The following is a 23,523-nucleotide window of genomic DNA, read 5'->3' on the forward strand; positions in this document are numbered from 1 at the left end:
ACAGAATTTTAAAATGTGTCTAGTGCCATCTTACGAGGTGTGAGCCTTTTCCTTCCTCTTTTGTCATTTTAATATGTCTAGCTTCTACAGTTTTGTAAAATTGGTTTTATTATTTATTAAAATGGTTTATTATTTATTCTTAGAAACACATGGAACAAGCAGCTATACTCCTGATAAGTCATCTTTTAATTTAGCTACAGTTGTTGCTGAAACACTTGGACTTGGTGTTCAGGAAGAATCTGTAAGTAATTGTTTACTTTGGCAATAACATGAATTAATTTTATGTCTTTTTAGGTCAGTTCTTAGAGAATTAAGCAAGAGAATTATTTTATCTAAAGATCTTGGGTAAAGGCCTGAAACAAAACTTATGTTGTTAGAAAGTCCTATTTCTGTTGTCCAGCCCAGCAGTCTCAGAAATCTAGAATCTAGAGTTCTTGGGATATGGGTTGAGTCAAAATTTAGGGGAGTAATTACGGCGTAGAGATTTTGTCAACTTTCTTCCCTTCCCCCTCTCTCATGCCACCTCCCTGCCCTCATCTAAGAGAAGACCTAAACCTTTAGGTTGATTTCAGAATTGTTGTTTTGTTTTATTTTTTAGAGATAGGGTCTCACTGTGTTGCCCAGGCTGGAGTGCAGTGGCTATTGACAGACACAGTCATAGAGCCCTATAGCTTCAAACTCCTGGCCTCAAGTGATCCTCCCATCTCAGCCTCCCAAATAGCTGGGACTACAGACATATACCACCATGCCTAGCTAATTTTTTTTGTAGAGATGGGGGTCTCAACTGTGTTGCCCAGATTGATCTCAAACACTTGGCTTCAAGAGATCCTCCTGCTTCAGCCTCTCAAAGTGTTGAGATTACAGGTGTGAGTCACCACATCCAGCTGTACTCTTATTAAGTTGTCTTGCTGTTGAATTTCTAAAAATTGAATTAGTTTTTCATTACATATGGATTTTTTTGTCCTTTCTAGTTTTAAATTCATTCTTAAATGATAATGGGTAGTTTTTAACCTTTGAACTTTGAATGTGTTTTAATAGTTTCTAATTCCCACCTACCCACAAACCTGGCAAGTCATAGCTTAGACACCAAATAGATTTAAGGGAGCTGAAATCTAATGACTTGCTGCTTAACATGTGATCCATGGGCCAACAGCATCTGCATCAGTTTTGAAGTTTGGTAGAGATGCAGAATCTCAGACCTACTGAACTTGCATTTTAACAAGATCTCCAGTTGACTTGTATGCATGTTAAAGATTGAGAAGCACTGTTCTCTAAAGGATTATTTTAAATTCATCTCCTATCAGTATAAATAATTATCTCTATTCCCTTCCCCACATCTTAATGTTGTTTTTTGGAATTGGAGTTTTATATGCAAGTAGTAGAATATACTTGTGTAGAACATTGAGGCTTTTCTCTTTAAACTTAAAATGTGCTTCGTATTTTTCATTGTGGTGAAATTAACATAACAAATTAATCATTTTGAAGTGTACAACTCATTGATATTTAGTACATTCACAATATTATGCAACTATCACTTCTATCCAGTTCCAAAGCATTTTATCACCTTCAAAGAAAACCTCATACCCATTAATCATGTATCCCCATTCTCCTCCCCTCATTCTTCCACCTCCCACTTGCATCCTCTGGCAGCTTCCAATCTGCTTTCTGTCCCTGGAGATTTACCTATTCTGAATATTTCATGTAAATGGAATCATACATCATGTGGCCTTTGTCTGGCTTCTTAGTATATTTTTGAGGTTCATCTACATCTTAACGTATATCAGTACTTCATCCCTTTTTAAGAATGAACAAATCCCATTACATGGGTGTGCTTCATGTTTTACTCTTGAAGGAAACTCAAGGTCCCATGAGCCCCCTTGGTGATGAGCTCTACCACTGTCTGGAAGGAGATCACAAGAAACAGCCTTTTGAGGAATCTACAAGAAATACTGAAGATAGTTTAAGGTAATTAAGAGCACGTTGGTGAAAACTTACAAGCTATTGGTGAGATCCCATTACAATGAATTCCATATAATTAAGCCATTTCTCTGCTTCAACATATAGTTTATTATGGTTATATAAATTTTTACTTTAAAAATTGTCTCCCTAGTTTCTGACCAATTGAGAGCTTTTTTGCTTTACAGTAGAAAGGTGGATATCATTTTTAGCTACTTTCTGTGTTTCTGTCAAGCAGTACTTGTTCCCAGTACTTGTCACTCTGCTCCTTTAAAGAGACAGTCATCCCTTCGGGGTTTATATTTCCAAAAACTGGATGTTCTACAAAATGCATCTAGAAGCTTGGATGAGCTTCCAAGATTGTGTTGCATCTCATTTTTACTAATTTCAGAATATCTATTAACTAATAATACAGCCATTCCATGATATCAGTGGGGGATTAGTTATAGGACCCCCTCCTGCATGGGTACCAAAATCCAAAGATGCTCAAGTCCGTTACATAAAATGGCCATCATTATTGCATATAACCTGTGTATATCCTCCTGTATATTTTATGTAATTTCCAGATTATTTATAATACCTAATACAATGCCTACATATCAGTCCATTTGCAAAGATTCAACATAGTACTTGGCACATGGAAAATAGAAGTTTTGCCTTTTAGAATATTGTGAAATTTGGATTTTTTACCCAAATTATTTTCTAGCCACATGGTTGAATCTACAGATGCAGAACCCACAGATAAGGAGGGCCACTGTACCTGTATTTATGTAGCATTTTGCTTTTTAAAAGAGCTTTTGGTTTTTAGATATATAGATATCTATCTATATATGTATATCACAGTCTGTCATCTTAGTAACTGATTAAAGTAGATTTTGTTACCCTCATTTTTTGGTTTATTTTACAGATTACAAAAATGCAGCTCCAAAAAGGTTAAATGTCTTGTTTAAGGCCACATAGCTATTAAGTGGTAGAGCCAGAGATCTTACCCAGCCCACATCTTCAAACTTAAACTTACTGCTCTTTCTACGCATATTTCGTCTGCTAGAGACAGGCTGAATCTTAATTTATGTTCAATTCTGTAGTGTAAGAATTTTGTTTCTTGGAGTTACTCATGATCAAATGTCATAACAAAAGAACTTAGGTTCTCAGTGGAATTTATTAAAATATGATTTTTGTTTGTTTGTTTCTTGACACAGTGTCTCACTCTGTCACCCAGGCTTGGCTCACTGCAACCTCCGCCTCCCAGGTTCAAGTGATTCTCGTGCCTTAGTCACCAGAGTAGCTGGGATTACTGGCGTGTGCCACCACACCTGGCTAATTTTTGTATTTTTAGTAGAGACGGGGTTTCACCATGTTAGCCAGGCTGGCCTCGAACTTCTGGCCTCAAGTGATCTGCCCACCTCGGCCTCCCAAAGTGCTAGGATTACAGGCATGAGCCACTGCGCCTGGCAAAAGATGATTTTTTGTATAATAAAGTTATTTAAAGTACTTAGGAAAAATTTTTAAAATATGAATATTACGGTATTGAGAAATACTTCTTATGTCATTTTCCTCTGCTTTTCCCCTTCTCTTTTGTCATCTAAATGAAGAGAAGCCAAAAGCTGTACCTTGTCTTAAACTTTGGTTAATCATTTGCTTCTAAGAGGTAGATAAGACCTTACTATTAATTCTGTATTAAAGAATTGTTATCACTCTTTAGATTTTCAGATTCTACTTCAAAGACTCCTCCTCAAGAAGAATTACCTACTCGAGTGTCATCTCCTGTATTTGGAGCTATGTCTAGTATCAAAAGTGGTTTAGATTTGAATACAAGTTTGTCCCCTTCTCTTTTACAGCCTGGGAAAAAAAAACATCTGAAAACACTCCCTTTTAGCAACACTTGTATATCTAGATTAGAAAAAACTAGATCAAAATCTGAAGATAGTGCCCTTTTCACACATCATAGTCTTGGGTCTGAAGTGAACAAGATCATTATCCAGTCATCTAATAAACAGATACTTAAAAATATAAGTGAATCCCTAGGTGAACAGAATAGGACTGAGTACGTTAAAGATTCTAACACTGATAAACATTTGGAGCCCCTGAAATCATTGGGAGGCCGAACATCCAAAAGGAAGAAAACTGAGGAAGAAAGTGAACATGAAGTAAGCTGCCCCCAAGCTTCTTTTGATAAAGAAAATGCTTTCCCTTTTCCAATGGATAATCAGTTTTCCATGAATGGAGACTGTGTGATGGATAAACCTCTGGATCTGTCTGATCGATTTTCAGCTATTCAGCGTCAAGAGAAAAGCCAAGGAAGTGAGACTTCTAAAAACAGATTTAGGCAAGTGACTCTTTATGAGGCTTTGAAGACCATTCCAAAGGGCTTTTCCTCAAGCCGTAAGGCCTCGGATGGCAACTGCACGTTGCCCAAAGATTCCCCAGGGGAGCCCTGTTTACAGGAATGCATCATCCTTCAGCCCTTGAGTAAATGCTCTCCAGACAATAAACCATCATTACAGATAAAAGAAGAAAATGCTGTCGTTAAAATTCCTCTACGTCCACGTGAAAGTTTGGAGACTGAGAATGTTTTAGATGACATAAAGGTTTGTGTTAAATGTTCAAGGATTTTGATTAAAATGGTTGCTTGTGATTTCATTTAGAGCTAACAATTATTTCTGTTTTAGGATGCTGGTTCTCATGAGCCAATAAAAATACAAACCAGGTCAGTCCGTGGAGGATGTGAACTCGCATCAGTTCTTCAGTTAAATCCATGTAGAACTGGTAAAATAAAGTCTCTACAAAACAACCAAGGTGTGTACACCGTAAACAGGATCTCCACTTTTTTAATGACTTCAGATTGAATGTCATTATTTACTTTTTTAAATAGATTGAATTGTTTTGGAAAAAAACTTATTTCTTCCTTCAGGTGTCTGTATTTATAGGACGATTCTCACATTTTACCGGTGATTTTTTGTTCTTATGCTTTTTGAAAAAAATGAATTGAGATCTTTTGATACTTACTTTTATATATGATTTTGTAGATTTACTTATTTTATATAGTTTATTTTCTTTACAAAAGCTTTAACAAATTTAAACTATACAGAATTTTTAAAAATAAAAATTAGAACGTTCATTATCTAAACTTTGTTCTTCACCCCATAGGACAGTTGTCGTTTTTCTTTGCATTTACATGTGTATCTGTAAACATATTCATGTATATACTTGTATACTTTTTTTTTTTTTTTTGAGACGGAGTCTCACTCTGTCTCCCAGGCTGGAGTGCAGTGGCACAATCTTGGCTCACCACAAACTCCGCCTCCCGGGTTCACACCATTCTCCTGTCTCAGCCTCCCGAGTAGCTGGGACTACAGGTGCCCACCATGCCCGGCTAATTTTTTTTTGTATTTTTAGTAGAGACGGGGTTTCACCACGTTAGCCAGGATGGTCTCGATCTCCTGACCTCGTGATCCACCAGCCTCAGCCTCCCAAAGTGCTGGAATTACAGGCGTGAGTCACTGCGCCCGGCCACTTATATACTTTTTTAAACTCCTTTAAAAACATTGTTGGCCCGGCACGGTGGCTCACACCTGTAATCCCAGCACTTTGGGAGGCCGTGGCAGGCGGATCACGAGGTCAGGAGATCGAGACCATCCTGGCTAACGTGGTGAAACCCCATCTCTACTAAAAACACAAAAAATAAGCCAGTCCAGGCGTGGTGGCAGGCGCCTGTAGTCCCAGCTATTTGGGAGGCTGAGGCAGGAGAATGGCGTGAACCTGGGAGGTGGAGCTTGCAGTGAGCCGAGATCGTGCCACTGCACTGCACTCCAGCCTGGGTGACAGAGCGAGACTCCGTCTCAAAAAAAAGAAAAAAAAAATTGTTTGCCTTAAGATATATAGGCAGCTTTTCATAATTTTGCTATCTTTTATTATTATTATTATTATTTGAGACAGGGTCTCACTCTGTCACCCAGACTGGAGTGCAGTGGCATGATCACGGCTCACTTGCAGCCTTGACCTCCCAGGCTCAAGTGGATCCTCCCATCTCAGCCCCCTGGATAGCTGGGACTACAAGCATGCACCACCACACCCACCTGATTTTTTTATTTTTTGAAGAGACTGGGTTTTGCCATGTTGCCCAGGTTGGTCTCGAACTACTGGACTCAAGCCATCTGCCTGCCTTAGCCTCCCAAAGTGCTGGGATTACAGGTGTGAACCACCCATGCCCAGCCTGCTATCTTTAAAAAAGTAATTTTTTTTTCAGCCACCAAACATTTCTATAGTTCAAGTGCAGTATTTTTTCTTGTATTCTTCATTGGCAAGTTATTCCTTTATTCTGGGTTTATTTTCCCTTTTTCCTGAAGCGCAGTCATTAGTTGTTTTTCCAGTGAGTGTTTTAGTCTCTATATGAAAACATTTTTTTCACTATCATTCATGATTTTTTTTGAGCTTTTTGTTTTTATTTTTTTCATGGTTGCTCTAGGGATTACAGTATACCTACTTAGCCTTTTACAATCTACTTGGAGTTAATGTACTATTTCATGTTCTGTAACTACACTTTATGTAGTTCCTGTGTATTATATCTACATATATTGAAAACCCCACCAATGTTATAGTTTTTAATTTTAAAAAATTTTAATTGAAATATAAATCACATACCATAAAAATCACCCATTAAAATGTTCAATTCAGTGGTTTGGTATACCCACAGAGTTGTACAACCATCACTATAGTCTAGGTTTAAAACATTTTCATCACTTTTCTTCCCCGTATTCCCTCTGCAGTCCTAGGCACCTTGAATCTACTTTCTCTCTTTGTAGATTTGCCTATTCTGGAGTTTTCATATAAATGGAATCATTTAATATATGATCTTTTGTAACTTACTTCTTTCACTTGGCATAATGTTTTCAGTTATGTGTGTTACAGCATATATCAATATTTTATTTCTTTTTATTGGATAATTTTTTATTGCATAAGTATACCATATTTTAGGCATTTATTAGCTGACATTTAAGTTGTCACTTTTTTGCTATTATGAACAATGCTGCTATGAACATTTGTATACAGGTTTTTGTGTGGATGTATGTTTTCATTTTTCTTGGATTATACCTAGGAGTGGAATTGTTGGACCATATGCCAATTCTACATTTTACCTTTTGAAAGACTGCCTGTTTTCCAAAGCAGCTACACCATTTCACATTCCCATCAGCAGTATGTGAGGGTTCCAGTATCTCCACATCCTCACTAGCACTTGTTATATAGCTTTTTGATTTTTGCCATCTCGTGGTTTTGGTTTGCATTTCCTTGACGGCTAATGATGTTGAGCATCCTTTCATGTTTATCGGCGATTTGTATATCTTCTTTGGAGAACTGTCTGTTTAGATCCTTTGCCCATCTTTAATTGGGATATTTGTCTTTTTATTATGAGCTGTGAGAGTTCTTTATATATCTTAGATATAAGTCCTTTACCAGACATGATTTGCAAAAATTTTCTATTCTTTAGGTCCCATAATATTTTAAAGTGTGATGTTCCCCTTCCTGTGTCCATGTGTTCTCATTGTTCAATTCCCACCTATGAGTGAGAATATGCGGTGTTTGGTTTTTTGTTCTTGCGATAGTTTACTGAGAATGATGATTTCCAATTTCATCCATGTCCCTACAAAGGACGTGAACTCATCATTTTTTATGGCTGCATAGTATTCCATGGTGTATATGTGCCACATTTTCTTAATCCAGTCTATCATTGTTGGACATTTGGGTTGGTTCCAAGTCTTTGCTATTGTGAATGTGGGGGGAGGGGGGAGGGATAGCATTGGGAGATATACCTAATGCTAGATGACGAGTTGGTGGGTGCAGCACACCAGCATGGCACATGTATACATATGTAACTTACCTGCACATTGCGCACATGTACCATAGAGCCTAAAGTATAATAATAATAATAATAATAAAAAGAAAAAAAAAAACAGATTGTGGAATTAAAACATCATAGCTTTGCCTAGCCTAACTTAAACATGCTCAGAACACTTACATTAGGCTACAGTTGGGCAAAACACAAAGCCTATTTTATGATAAAGTGTTGAGTATCTCATGTAATTTATTGAATACTGTCCTGAAAGTGAAAAACAGAATGGGTGTATGGGTACATAAAGAAGTACAGTTTCTACTGAATGCATATCTCTTTTATACCATAATAAAGTTGAAAAATTTTAAGTTGTACAATCATAAAGTTAGGGACTATCTGTATGAGATTAAGCAGAAGGTTCTCATTTGTCTTCCCTGTCATAGATTCTTCTTTATACAAGGTAGCCATTCAATGAATATTTGTGTCTCTGGGAGTTTAACAAAATAAAGATAAGTCCTGAGTCTTGCAAAATAAAAAAATAAAAAATAAATATTTTAAAGTGATGAGAATTTTTGAAATCAGTTTTTTAATTGCATGCTCTTTCCCTTTACCTAAGATGTATCCTTTGAAAATATCCAGTGGAGTATAGATCCGGGAGCAGACCTTTCTCAGTATAAAATGGATGTTACTGTAATAGATACAAAGGTAAGTTAAAAAGTAAAACCAAAACTCATTTGACTCTTATTCCAATGAGTTGTTAGTCAGCCTCCTCTCGTGACTCACTGTATCACCTTAAGATAATCAGATATGTCTTAAAACCTACATGTATTTATGCAGAAAATTAAGAAATAAAAATGCTTATTCTTCTAACTTTATGGTATTTTTTAAAGGGTAATACTTTCTGACTTTAAAGGCCTTTACTGAAAAATATTCATATAGTTTTTTAAAGAATGCAGTGGGCAGGCACAGTGGCTCATGCCTCTGTAATCCCAACACTCTGGGAGGTCGAAGAGAATCACTTGAAGCCAGGAATTCGAGACCAGCCTGGGCAACATAGCAAGGCCCTGTCTCTATAGGAAATTTTAAAGTTAGCTGGGCATGGTAGTGCATACCTGTAGTCCTAGCTACTTGGGAGGCTGAGGTTGGGAGGATACCTTGAACCCAGGAATTCGAGGCTGCAGTGAGGTATGATCACACCACTGCACATCCAGCCTAGGCAACCAGAGCAAGACCCTGTCTCATAAATAAAAATAATGCAAAATGCTGCATATCTTATATAATTTTATCTTTCATTAAAATAATTCATCATGTCTTCATAATGCACCATAAAATTCATTTTCCAAGTTGACTATTTTTAAAAGTTAAAATTCATAGTGGAAATAGTTTTTTGTCTTGTATTTAGCTTCTGTTAGTTTCAGAGGTTCTCTTTCACTTGGTAGCATATTAATAACAAAGTATTTAACATTTGCTGAGTAATATATGCCTATCAAGAAATTAAATTTAATTTTTAAAAGTGTTCTTAGTGTACACTGATGTTCATTACTATGAGGCAAATTGGAAAATAAAGGCAGGAAAAGTTCAAGGGTGTTTAGTGGTAAATAATTCTCCCTTTCCTTGGCAGCAGTCCTTCTTTTCCTAGGCTTGATTATATTGAAGCTAAAATGTTTTATAAGCAGTAAAACCTAAATCCTTACCCGTTCGTAAAGTATAAAAGTAAATATAGCTTAATGCTTAAAAGTGGTAAAATGTATGTTACGTATATTTTACCAAAATGTTTTGTAAAAATTAAATATAAGACCATAAAGGAATAATTGTTAAATTTTTTTATTTTTAAAATATTTATTCAGGATGGCAGTCAGTCAAAATTAGGAGGAGAGACAGTGGACATGGACTGTACGTTGGTTAGTGAAACCGTTCTCTTAAAAATGAAGAAGCAAGAGCAGAAGGGAGAAAAAAGTTCAAGTAAGATTTGTTTTTGTTTTGTTATTTTTTTAATAACGTTGTGTGAAGTTTGTAGTTGTACCATTGCACTGATTAGCTCAAGTGACCTCTTCACCATAAAGCAGGTTTTTTCCTGCTCTGTTAACTTTATGTTCCTCTTAGGAAAGCTCAGTTTCAGTGCATCAGAAAAAGAAAGTCTTTAACCAAACTAATTTCATTTCAGAAAAGATTCATATGGCTTCCAGGGATTTGCAAATGACAGCCAGCTACCAGTTTTGTAGCACAGCCTTATTCATTTCTTTATGTATTGCCCATCGCTGTTTGTTCCATACAGCTGCAGAGTTGAGTAGTTGATGCAGAGACCTTATAGCCCCACAAGCCTAAAATAGTTATTTTCTGACCCTTTAAGAAAAAGTTTGCTGGTCCCTGGTGTAGACAATTTTTTATAAGTGGTATAACAGTAGGTCTTGAGTCCTGTGTTAGAATTAACGTTTTCTAAAGCAATTTGATGAGGAAAGAAAGGAGAAATCTACCGAGAAGTGTTAGTATAGTTTTACAGGTTAACATTCAGAACAAAAGTGTATATGCTGAGTTAATCTGCTGTATTAACTTATCTACTGATAAGGCAATTTGGCCAAATTAGTGGTCTACAGCTCTTTGTAGTGAGAAACTATTAATTCTTTACCCAAAGTCTTGATTTTCCGGAAGAGATGAGAACAATAGGAGGATTTTGGTTAGTGCTACCTTAGCAACATTCCTACCTGTAGAGGCACATGACATGAGAACAGCTAGACTATGAACAGTTGTCATTTATCATCCTTATGTATTGAAGAGCGAGGGCCTGCCTCATGGGGAAGCAGTGCTAAAAGCAGAGACATTCCCCAGTGATCATTTGTTAGAAGCCGAATACATTGAGGCTGGGTGTGCATTCCTTATCTTCTGCTGAATTTTCTATAGTCTACCTGCTCAGAGCAAAAAATAAAATAGTCTTGCCCTGGCTTCTTTTGAATCTACTTATCTATTGCTGCCTTAAATGCAGTAAATCAAAGAAAACTTTAGTAGTCTTTGCCTTATTTGTTCCTCAATGACAAATAACAAACCATATGATGAAGCAGATGGTTGCCTAGGTAGAGAAGCCAATACCTATGAAAAGAAAAAACCTTCACAGTAGTTGATTGCCATTTTATGGCTTGTATGACACGAAATAACTCTTCTTAAGAGGATACTTTGCTTTTAAGATTATTTTGTTCATGGTACTAGCCTCTGATCATGTTTTTCTCATTTTTGTAGAAAAGAGAAAATCTAAAGTATGACCACTTTAAATCTATTCAGAAGACAATAGTTTCTCAAATTTATTTGACGCAAGTATCATGTGAAAGAGAAATTAGCACTTGGACTAATGAGGGGAAATTATAGAGATAATTTTGGCTAATAAAGTGGTATGGATACTATTGCTACATAATGAATGAATCACTTGAATAACTCAGAGGATTCAAACAATAGCATTTTCTTATCTTCATAGTTTCTGTGGTTCAGGAATTCAGGAAAGGCTTGGCTGGTCAGTTCTGTTTCAGGGTCTCATGCAGTTGTAGGCAGATGGTGGCTGGAACTGAAACAGCAGAGGGCTGGGCAGCTGGAGAGTGACTTGGCATCTCCATTCACTCTCAGGGCTTATTCACGTAGGCTCATTTGAGCTTCCTCTTCCCAGAGTTGGCACCCCAAGAGAACAAAGCAGAAGCAGGTGACATTTTTATGACCTCAGAGGTAACATAGTGTCACAAAGATCTGCACAGGCATAAAGCGAAATGAACAGGCCCTCAGTGACACTCAGTGGGAGGAGTGTTGACATCATGTTGTAAGAACAGCACATGGAATAGGAGACATTAGTGAGGTTATATTAAAAAGAAAAAAGAAAAAATTACCCCATAAGGTAAAACTTTTCCAGCACTTAGAATTGGTTTAAAATGAAATATATCAATAAAAATTCCATATTACTGCCAGTATTTCAATTCAGAAAATTTTCATGCACCTACTCTGTTAGACTTACTAGGTGCTATGATAGAAAGATCAACAAGGATATACTCTGCCTTCAGATATTTTGCAATCACAAATCAAACAAAAATAAATCATCAGTTTAACATTTTGCTTTACAAACAGCACACACAGAATGTTCCAAGGATGCCTAGCACAATGCCTGGTGCATAGAGGTTGTATTTTATTTACATATTTGACCTTCAGCATGCAGAATAAATGTTTAATTATCAATAAATATCAAGCAAAAATTTTGTAGTAGGAAGTATTTTAGAAACTAGAGATAATGAATAAACAGAACAAAAGTACTTACCTTATGGAACTTACATTCTAATGAGAGAAATAAGCAATTGTATATATAATAGTTGATGGTAAGTCCAGGAGAAAGGTAAAGCAAGGTAAGAGTGAGAGAGTGCTGTGGGTTGGGAGAGGTGGTCCTTATATAGAATAATCTTAGCAGGCCTCTTTTCTGTCATATTTGTTAGCCAACTGGATTTAAACTCTAGTGTTTTTCAAATGTGATTATATAATGGGAAATGTGGTTAGATCTGTGAGGATGAATTTATTACTTTCCGTGTCAAATATGGCATTGAATTCCTAATTTCTAGTAATACTAAACTACCAGATGCTAATGATAATGAAAGAAAATACTTTTTTGCTACTTCATTACAAAAAGTAAGCATGAGAGGTTGAGCACAGTGACTCGCACCTGTAATCCCAGTATTTTGAGAGGCCTAGGTGGACGGATCACTTGAGGTCAGGAGTTTGAGACCAGCCTGGCCAACACGGTGAAACCCCATCTCTACTAAAAATACAAAAATTAGCCGGGTATGGTGGCACACACCTGTAATCCCAGCTACTTGGGAGGCTGAAGCAGAAGGATTGCTTGAACCCAGGAGGCGAGGTTGCAGTGAGCCAATATCGCATCACTGCACTCCAGCCCGGGTGACAGAGCAAGACTCCATCTCAAAAAAAAAAAAAAAAAAAAAAGCATGAGTAAAGAACGTTTAAAGCCATAACATAAAGACTTTGTAAATGTACAGTAACTACCCAGAGTTGGGAGTTTATTCTTACCTCATACACAAATTATAAGAATTAAACCCCATTATAAGAATCATGATTTAAGAAGTGTCTTTAAACACTTCATTACATACATTACAGTTTGCTACTCACTTAGAGTAACTGAATTAACACTCAGCCTTACAGCTTGCAACTAATATTCTTAGAATCATGTTTAGCATGTGTCCACAAACACTTCACTACATGTATTACATCTATACACCAAAAGAACACTCTTCACAGCTAGGCCTGCAACCCTCATCATAATAATCATGCCTTTAAACACTTCATTACATACATTACAGTTTGTTACTCACTTATATTCACTGAATTTAACACTCTTAACAAGACAGCTTGCAAGTAACATTCTTAGAACTATCTTTTACATATGTGTCTACAAGCCTTTCACTACCTATATTACATCTATTCACTGAGAGAATACTCTTCAAAGTAAGGCCTGTAATCCACATTTTTTTTCTTTTTTTAAAAACATTTTTTAAACTATCAAATTTTTATTTTAGGTTTGTGGGTACATAAGAAGGTTTGCTACATAGATAAACACGTGTCATGGGAATTTGTTGCACATATTATTACATCGCACAGTTATTAATCTCAGTACCCAATATATAAACCATATTTTAACAACCATGTTTTAAGAAGTGTCTTAAGGACTGCATTCTGTTATTGTGTGGTAGTTACTACAGTTTCATCATGGTTTACATATTAAGCAAAAGCTTGCTTATTGCCCTAAGCCAATGCTCTTTTACATAGATGAAGAAAGAAAAATGAATGATAGCTTGGAAGATATGTTTGATCGGACAACACATGAAGAGTATGAATCCTGTTTGGCAGACAGTTTCTCCCAAGCAGCAGATGAAGAGGAGGAATTGTCTGCTGCCACAAAGAAACTACACAGTAAGATTTTTTTCTGTTTAATTAAGGCTTCTCAGTTGCAGAATTCAGTAAGTTATCAAGCTAATTAACAAAGGCTTGATGACATATCAACAATTAAAGTTTCATATTTCTTGTATAAATTTTTTCAGTTTTTTAAAATTTTGAGATAATTTTACACTGATAAGAGTTCCAGAAAATTTTTCAGCATTCTTCTGTACCTTTGACTCAACCTCTCCTTATGTTAATGTGTTATATAGCTATAAAATATTTATTAGAACTAAGAAACTAAGATTAGTTTGGTATTACAAATTTCTTTCTAAATACACATAAAACTGATAAAATTTTTGAGAAACATCTGTTAATTATTAAATTAATTGTAATAGAGTAGAAGGAGAAAGTTTTGTAGAACATTCAGATCCAGCCAGGCACAGTGGTTCACACCTGTAATCCCAGCACTTTGGAAGGCCAAGGCAGACAGATTGCTTGAGCTCAGGAGAGTTCAAGACCAGCCTGGGCAATATGACAAAACCTCATTTCTACAAAAATTAGCTCGGCATGATGGCACGTACCTGTAGTCCCAGCTACTTGGGGGCTGGGGCGAGGGGATCGCTTGAACACCCAGGAGGTCATGGCTGCGTCAGTGAACCACCGACTGTACTTCAGCCTGGGCGACAGAGACCCTGTCTCAAAAAAAAATAATTAATCAATTAAATTCAAAAAAGGAAGATTCAGATCTGTTTTCTGCTGTGAATGCTTTATCTTACCAGACAAAATACCTAATGTAACTGTGTATTAGTCTTAATATCTCTTTCATTAGAAGCAGTAACTTTATAATGTAGGATAGCAATCAGAAAAAGAATACTCTAATTGAAAATCTAAGTAGAGAATCTGGATTGAAGATTGTAATTTTTGTTAAATCTCTCATTTTTCTCATTGTTATTAAATTGGTCCGAATTTTTAATCTAGTGCAAAGATTGTTTTATGCTGGTTTAAATGAACATACCTTCTACTGTGGCACAATCTTGATTATGTTCATGTTCCCATCAGGTTTTTAAAACAACAGCCCTTAACTCAAAAGTGAATGAGACCCAAACCAAAGATAGAGGACAGTAGGCTTTTGCTTGCTTAGTCCCTGGCGAAAACTCCATCAAGTAAATTTTGAAATAAAAATTTACAGCTGTTCAGTATCCTTTTTCCGCCCAAGAAGGACGTTTTGCAAATAAGTTTCACTTCAAAGAAAAAGACTATTTTTTGCAAAGGTGTACTTATTAATTTCTGTTCCTTGTTTTAAGTTACATTTGACACTGGCTATCTCAGAATTTCTTCTCGCTTAGCTTTTCTGACGATGCTGCATCGTTCTTTTTATTTGTCACAGCTTGTTTCCTAGAATATCCCCAAGACTCTTTCTTCCTCACAACTTTTCTCTCACAACTTTTATCAGCCTTACCTCTGAAAATGATTCCAAATCTGCGTCTCTAGGTTTGACTTCTCTGATGAATCCCAGTCTTACATTTCTGAGTACTGTGAGATACTTTTGTGTCTCTTCAGCTTAAACGTAACATGTCTAAGCCAATTTCCATTTACTTCCAACCAAATAATCTTCAGACGTTTTTATTTTTCCCAGTCACCCAGGCATATAATTTAGGATTTGTTACATATTTATTTTATTTTCTCAACCCAGTTACTACCTTGTATGTGCTTTCTCACATAACCCTTAACTGTCTACCTGCTTAATGTTTAACTCTCTGCTTGCTTAATGTCTATCTTCCTCACCGTAATGTAAACTCCATGAAGACAGGAGACCTACTCTCTCGTTATATATTGTATGTCTGGAACTTAGCACAATGCTCAGTGAATTTTGATTCTTTGAATAGATGCTAGCGTTTAGCTATTTGAGTCTAGACATCTTAGGAGTCAGGTCCCAAGTTCTGAGCTCTAGTTTTTAATCTTTGTCACAGATTTTCTGATAAAATCTTTAATCTATTTATTCCCTAGTTATAACTTACCTTAAAGATGCATTGTAAAAATCAACAGGATTGGTGACAATGTAAATTAGTATAGCCATTTTAGAAAATGGTATGAAGATTCCTCAAAAAACTAAAAATGGTCAAGGCGGGCGGATCGTAAGGTCAGGAGATCGAGACCATCCTGGCTAACACGGTGAAACCCCGTCTCCTGAAAATACAAAAAAATTAACCAGGCGTGGTGGCAGGCGCCTGTAGTCCCAGCTACTCGGGAGGCTCAGGCAGGAGAATGGCATGAACCCAGGAGGTGGAACTTGCAGTGAGCCAAGATTGCGCCACTGTGCTCCAGCCTGGGCAACAGCGCGAGAACCCGTCTCAAAAAAAAAAAAAAACTAAAACTAAAAATGGAACTGTCATAGATCCAGCAGTCCCACTACTGGGTATATATTCCAAAGGAAAGGAAATCAGTATGTTAAAGAGATATCTGCACTCAAGTTTATTGCAGCACTGTTCAGAATAGCCAAGATACGGAATCAGCCTAAGTGTCTATTTACAGATAAAGAAAATGATATATGGATAGATATGTGTGTGTGTGTGTGTGTGTATATATATAGTATATATATATATATACACACATATATATACACACATATATATATACACACATATATATATACACACACACACACACACACATATATACATAGACACACAAAAATACTATTTAACCACTAAAAAGAACAAAATTCTGTCATTTGTGCAAACATCGATGAGCTTGGAGAACATCATATTAAGTGAAATAAGCCAGGCACAGAAAGATAAATACCACATGTTCTTATTCATATGTGGAATCTAAAAAAGTTGATCTTATAGAAGTAGAGAGTAGAATAGCAGTTACTAGAGGTGGGGAAGGCTGGGATAGCCAAAGGTGAGTTAATTGATATAAAAATATAGCTAGCCAAGCAAGGTGGCAGGCACCCATAGTCCCAGCTACCCAAGAGGCTGAGGCAGGAGGATAGCTTGAGCCTTGGAGTTCTTGGAGTAGTGCTGTATTGGAGTTCTGAGGTATGATCCATATTAAGTTTAGCATCAATATGGTGACCTCTTAGAAGCAGGAGACCACTAAGTTGCTCAAGGAGCAGTGAACTGGCCCACTTCAAAAATGGAGCAGGTCAAAACTTGCATGCTGATCAGTAGTGGTGCAGTGCCTATGAATTGCCCCTGCCCTCCAGCCTGGGCAACATAGCAACACCTGATCTCTAAGAAAAATAAATAAGGGAGCCGGGCACAGTGGCTTACGCCTGTAATCCCAACACTTTGGGAGGCCAGGGCAGGCGGATCACAAAGTCAGGAGATCGAGACCATCCTGGTTAACACAGTGAAACCCCGTCTCTACTAAAGATACAAAACATTAGCCGGGCATGGTGGCGGGTGCCTGTAGTCCCAGCTACTTGGGAGGCTGAGGCAAGAGAATCTCTTGAACCTGGGAGGCAGAAGTTGCAGTGAGCCTAGATCATGCCACCGCATTCCAACCTGGGCAACAGAGCAAGACTCCATCTCAAGAAAACAAATAAAAATAAAAAGCTAAATAGAAGGAATAAATTTTGGTGTTCAATAGCACTATATGGTGACTATAATTAACAATCATATATTATATGTTCTCAGATAGCTAAAAGCACAGATTTTGAATGTTCCCAACACAAAGAAATGACAAATGTTTGAGGTGACAGATATGCTAATTACCCTAATTTGGTCATTACACATTGTGTACATATATCAGAGTATCACACTGTATAAAGATGTATAATTATGTGTGATTTTTTTTTAATTTTTTGAGACGGAGTCTTGCTCTGTTGCCAGGCTGGAATGCAGTGGCACAATCTCAGCTCACTGCAACCTCCAACTCCCTGGTTCAAGAGATTCTTCTGCCTCAGCCTCCCGAGTAGCTGGGATTACAGGCATGTGCCACCATGCCCAGCTAATTTTTGTATTTTCAGTAGAGACAGGGTTTCACCATGTTGGCCAGGCTGGTCTCGAACTCCTGACCTCAGGTGATCCACCCACCTCGGCCTCCCAAAGTGCTGAGATTACAGGTGTGAGCCACCGCACCCGGCCAAAATTAATATTGAAGGCTGTCTTTTGTTGTTGTTTCTTGTCAAATGGTAATACTGGGCATCTGAGTATTTCTTTTAAACTCTAAAATACTTCTGAGATAATGACTTTTAGCTGTCTAGTAATTTTGAGGTAAATGAGACAGCGCCCTCCTCATTATGCAGATGCAAAAGAAAGAAAAAAGTAGTTACAGAGGCAGGGCGCGGTGGCTCACGCCTGTAATCCCAGCACTTTGGGAGGCCAAGGCGGGCAGATCATGAGGTCAGGAGATTGAGACCATCCTGGCTAACATGGTGAAACCCTGTCTCTACTAAAAATACAAAAGATTAGCCCAGCATGGTGGCGGGCGCCTGTAGTCCCAGCTACTCGGGAGGCTGAGGCAGGAGGATGGCGTGAACCTGGGAGGTGGAGCTTGCAGTGAGCAGAGATTGTGCCACTGCACTCCAGCCTAGGCAACAGAGCAAGACACGGTCTCAAAAAAAAAAAAAAAGTAGTTACATAGTTGCAGAAAATTTAAATGAGTTGCTGAGAGGCCTAGAGCATGAAATCCAATAAAAATGGAAGTTTGAGTACATGTCATTTTCTTCCAAGCTAGTTAATTATTTCTCATTAAGTTCTACATTTAGTTTGTAATGTGCATGTTTTATTTATAGCTCATGGTGATAAACAAGACAAAGTCAAGCAGAAAGCATTTGTGGAGCCATATTTTAAAGATGATGAAAGGTAAGTTGGTTTTTATTTATACCAGCAATGTGACTGGAAGTACAATAGAGCTGTCTTTTATTTCTCTCTCTTTTTTCTTTTTTTTTTTAAGACAGGGTCTTGCTCTGTCACCCAGGCTAGGGTGCAATGGCGTAATCTCAGCTCACTGCAACCTCTGCCTCCTAGGCTCAAGCAATGCTCCCACCTCAGCCTCCTGAGTATCTGGGACTACAGGCACATACTATCACACCCGGCTATTTTTTTTATTTTTTGTAGAGACAGGGTTTCACCACGTTGCCAAGGCTAATCTTGAACTCCTGGGCTCAAGCCATCCATCTGCCTCGGCCTCTCAAAGTGCTGGGATTACAGGCTTGAGCCACCACACCTGGCCAATCGAGCTGTCTTTGTCAGAGTATCTCTAAACTGTTAAATTGCTACTTTGGTTAAATTAAAATTATTTACTTTATGGTCATAAAAAAGAGACTGAAACATAAAAACGACAAATTTTACAAATAAGGAAATTATTTTTGCAGTTATGCCACCAACTCAGTACCCAGGTTTATTTTGCTTTTGATTTTTTAGGAATTGGGTTTTTTTCTTTTCATATTTAATTCTTTTAAAAGTATATAAAGTATAATGTATTTTTTATATATATATATAATGTATATAATGGACACTAAGTATGTACATTGTACCAGACTACAAGTATATTCAGATAAATCTCACTTCTGTTCTTGGCCTCTATATCTTATAGCTCCCTATACCTATAGGTAATCATTTGTTTAAAATTTATGATTTTTCTTCTATCCTAAAAAATAGAAGCAAATATATGTATATAGTCATGCTCTCCATGACTCATATAGAATATTATATATACTTTGCTCTACTTTGCTTTTTTAGATAGAGTTTTGCTCTGTCACCAGGCTAGGGTGCAGGGGCGCCATCTCAGCTCACTGCAACCTCCACCTCCTGGGTTCAAGCGATTCTCCTGCCTCAGCCTCCCGAGTAGCTGGGACTACAGGCGTGCGCCACAACGCGCAGCTAATTTTTGTATTTTTAGTGGAGACAGGGTTTCACCATGTTGGGAAAGTGCTGGGATTACAGGCATGAGCCACTGCGCCTGGCCTGCTTTTTTTGTTTAACTATAGATCCTGGAAGTCACTCAAGTTGTATATAGCGATATTCCTCATTTCTTCTTAGCTCCATAGTACTTCATTATGTGACTCTACTGTAGTTTATGCCCTAGCAGTGGACACTTGGATTGTTGACAGTTATGCCTAGTGCACACAGTGCTGCAGTGAATAACCTTGCACATTCTCTTTTCATATTTTTGCCTGTAGATCATTGAGATAGATTCCTAGAAGTAGGACTGCAGAGTAACAACTGTCATTTTCCAGGTGGCTCATGCCTGTAATCCCAGCACTTTGAGAGGCTTTGGCGGAAGAATCGCTTGAGCCCAGGAGTTTGAGACCAGCCTGGGCAACACAGTGAGACCTCGTCTCTACAAAAAATTAAAAATTAGCTAGGTGTGATGGTGTGTGCCTATAGTCCCAACTACTCAGGAAGCTTTGAGAAGATCGCTTGAGCCCAGGAAGTCAAGGCTGCAGTAAGAGCTATGATCACACCACTGCACTCCAGCCTGGGCCAACAGAGTGAGACCCTGTCTCAAAAAAAAAAAAAAAAAAAAAAGAACTGTCATTTTAAATGTTTCATATTAAAGGTTCACTAGTATTTTAGAAAATATGTATGAGTAGTTTTATTTATTCTGAAGCAATTAGATAGCTGGAGAACAAGAGGTGAATGGAAGTGTGGGGATGGAGACATGGAGATGCTAAAATTCTCAGTTACATTGTTGCTTTTCCCACTGAGAAAACCAAGACTGCAAACCTGGGAAGATGGATTGTGTAGTATCAGAGACAAGAAGCTTGTTTAAGTGATGCTTTGAGGTCTACTACAGATGCCGTTCTACTAGGAGATTCCCTATGTCATGATAAGACACTATAGAAGCGGAGTAGTTAATATTCAGAAGAAAGGATATGGCCAAAATGTGATTTGCATAATCTTAGGATTCCATAAACTCTTTGAAAGAAAATATAGTTGTGGCAGTATTTTTTGTGTGTACTTTCTTGGTTTCCCTTTTCTAATTCACAGATCACACCAGAGCTGAGGGTTCTTGAGTTGAAATAAAAAAGGACTTATACTTAGAAATAGAGTGACTAAAACTTTTCTTTTTGAGGGAAAGTGCTTGCCAACTAGAGGGGCATGTATGTGATCTTTTTATTACACTTCCATTTAAGGTATACTTTCTGTTTCACGGTGCTTTATTGCACTTTGCAGATACCGTGTTTTTTACAAATTGAAGGTATGTGGCAACCCTGTTTGAACAAATCTGTGAGTGGCATTTTTCCAACAACATGTGCTTACTTCATGTTTCTGTGTCACATTTTAGTAATTCTCACAATATTTCAAACTTTTTCATTATTATATCTGTTACAGTGTTGTGTGATCAGTGATCTTTGATGCTTTTTTTTTTTTTTTTTTTTTTTTTTTGAGACAGAGTCTCGCTCTGTCGCCCAGGCTGGAGTGCAGTGGCTCCATCTCTTCTCACTGCAAGCTCCGCCTCCCGGGTTCATGCCATTCTCCTGCTTCAGCCTCCCGTGTAGCTGGGACTACAGGTGCCCGCCACCACGCCTGGCTAATTTTTTTGTATTTTTTTAGTAGAGATGGGGTTTCACCGTGTTAGCCAGGATGGTCTCGATCTCCTGACCTCATGATCCGCCTGCCTAGGCCTCCCAAAGTGCTGGGATTACAGGCGTGAGCCACCGCGCCCGGCCTGATGCTGTTATTATAATCGTTTTGGGTCATCATGAACGATGCCCATATAAGACAATGAACTCAATCAATGAATGTCGTGTGTGTTCTGGCTGCTCCACCAACCGACCATTTTCCCATCTCTCCTCTTCTTGGGCCTCCCTATTCCCTGAGACACAACAACATTGAAATTAGGGCAGTTAAGAACCCTGCAGTGGAAGCAGGCATGGTGGCTCATGCCTGTAATTCCAGAACTTTGGGAGGCCGTGATGAGCAAATCGAGACCAGCCTGGGCAACATGGAAAAACCCAATCTCTACAAAAAATACAAAAAAATTTAGCTGAGCATGGTGGCACACGCCTCTAGTTCCAACTATTATACCGGGGGAGGCTGAGGTGGGAGGATCGCTTGAGCTCAGGAGGTCGAGACTATTGTGAGCTGTGATCGCGCCACTGCACTCCAGCCTGGGAGACAAAGTGAGATGCTGTCTCAAAAAAAAAAAAAAGCAACTATGATGCCCTCTAAGTATATAAGTGAAAGGAAGAGTTGCACATCTCTTACTTTTAAATCAAATGCTAGAAATGATTAAGCTTAATGAGGAAGATATTTCAAAAGCCAAGATAGGTAAAAAGCTAGGCCTTTTACACCAGTCGGCCAAGTTGGAAATGCAAAGGAAAGTTCTTGAAGAAAGTCACAAGTGCCACTCCAGTGAACACATCAATGGTAAGAAAGTGAAACAGACTTACTGCTGACATGGAGGAAATTTCAGTGGTCTAGATTGAAGATCAAACCAGCCACCGCATTCCTTTAAGCCTAATCCAGGGCAAGCCTCTAACTCTATTTAGTTTGAGGAAGCTGCAGAAGAAAAGTTTGAAACTAGCAGAGGTTGGTTCATGAGGTTTAAGGAAAGAAGCCATGTGCATAATATAAAAGTGCAAAGCAAACGGCAAGTACTGATAATAGGAGCTGTAGCAGCAAATGATCTAGAATATCTGGCTGAGATCAGTGATGAAGGTGGCTGAACTAAACAACAGATTTTCCGTGCAGACGAAACAGCCTTCTATTGGAAGAAGATGCCATCTATGACTTTGATAAGTAGAGAGGAGAAACCAGTGCCTGGCTTCAGAGCTTCAAAGGACAGGTTGACTCTTGTTAGGGTTAATGCAGCTGGTGACTTCAAGTTGAAGCCAGTGCTCATTTACCATTCTGAAAATCCTAGGACCCTGAAGAACTATGCTCAATCTACTGTGCCTGTGCTTTAGAAATAGAACAACAAAGCCTGGATAACAGCACATCTATTTACGGCATGGTTTACTAAATGCTTTAAGCCTATTGATCAGAAAAAAAAAAAAAAAATAGCCTTTCAAAATATTGTAATCATCCAACAGTTGTTTTTTCTTTTTTTCCCACCATACAAATAGAGCTGATTCACTGAGACAGTGATATTATAGTAGAGAAAGAGTGTAATAATTGCAGAGTTAGTCAAGTGAAAGGACTGGAGTTGTTATTATTTAAATCACTTTCCCCTAAAATGTGGAAGCTATGGTTTTTTAAGGATAGTTTGGCAGAGAGGGAGCTGGGAACGGGGAATGGAGATTGGTTGGGTTGGGGATGAAATTATAGGTGTCAAAGGTGTCTTTTTGCACTGAGTCAGTTTTTGGGTGGGATCACAAGATCAATTGAACCAGTTTTTTAGTGTAGGTAACCAGCGCAGGTGAGCCCACCTGGTCTGTCAGAATGTAGGGTCTGAAAAATACCTCACGCCCGAAGGTTTTATAATGGTAATATCATTTGTATGTAGGAGCAATTGAGGTTAGAAATCCCATGATCTCTGCATGACTCCACTACTGAGCTATAATTTTAACCTCTTGACTGGTTTTTTTGGTTTTACATAGATGGTTTAAGTCTCTGAGCAAGAAGGAGGAGTTAGTTTTGGGAAGGAGCTGATAATCATCTTTGTTTTAAAATAACCTCGTGGCTAATTTGTTAGTTTTACAAAGGTGATTTCAGTCCCTGAGCAAGGACAGGGCTGATTTCCAGAAGGGGCTGTTATCATCTTTGTTTTAAAGTTAAACTAAATTTTTCTCATACTTAACTTGGCCTATGCCCAAAAATAAATAAAGACAGCTTAAAGGTTAAAAGCAAGATAAAGTCAGCTAGGTCAGATTTTTTCCACTGTCATAATTTTTGCAAAGGTGACTTCAATACTACTGTTCATTGACAAAG

The 23,523-nt window shown here is 37.9% G+C and overlaps 1 protein-coding gene across 6 annotated transcripts in view; it reads left to right on the forward strand.

The window, feature by feature from the left end:
- Positions 1-23,523, forward strand: part of RBBP8 (RB binding protein 8, endonuclease) — a 91,908-nt gene that overhangs the window by 55,786 nt on the left and 12,599 nt on the right. For 3 of the 6 annotated variants that reach the window (XM_054461019.2, XM_054461021.2, XM_054461020.2), the window contains exons 9-16: positions 144-241; positions 1,853-1,965; positions 3,659-4,544; positions 4,626-4,752; positions 8,400-8,488; positions 9,631-9,745; positions 13,586-13,729; positions 18,438-18,507. In XM_054461019.2, the coding sequence (XP_054316994.2) occupies positions 144-241; positions 1,853-1,965; positions 3,659-4,544; positions 4,626-4,752; positions 8,400-8,488; positions 9,631-9,745; positions 13,586-13,729; positions 18,438-18,507 (1,642 nt within the window). The remainder of the gene's footprint in view (positions 1-143; positions 242-1,852; positions 1,966-3,658; positions 4,545-4,625; positions 4,753-8,399; positions 8,489-9,630; positions 9,746-13,585; positions 13,730-18,437; positions 18,508-23,523) is intronic. The other 3 variants (XM_054461024.2, XM_063653494.1, XM_054461025.2) reach the window with 1 other exon arrangement.

This window comes from Pongo pygmaeus, chromosome 17, assembly GCF_028885625.2.
Source record: "Pongo pygmaeus isolate AG05252 chromosome 17, NHGRI_mPonPyg2-v2.0_pri, whole genome shotgun sequence".
NCBI lineage: Eukaryota > Metazoa > Chordata > Mammalia > Primates > Hominidae > Pongo > Pongo pygmaeus.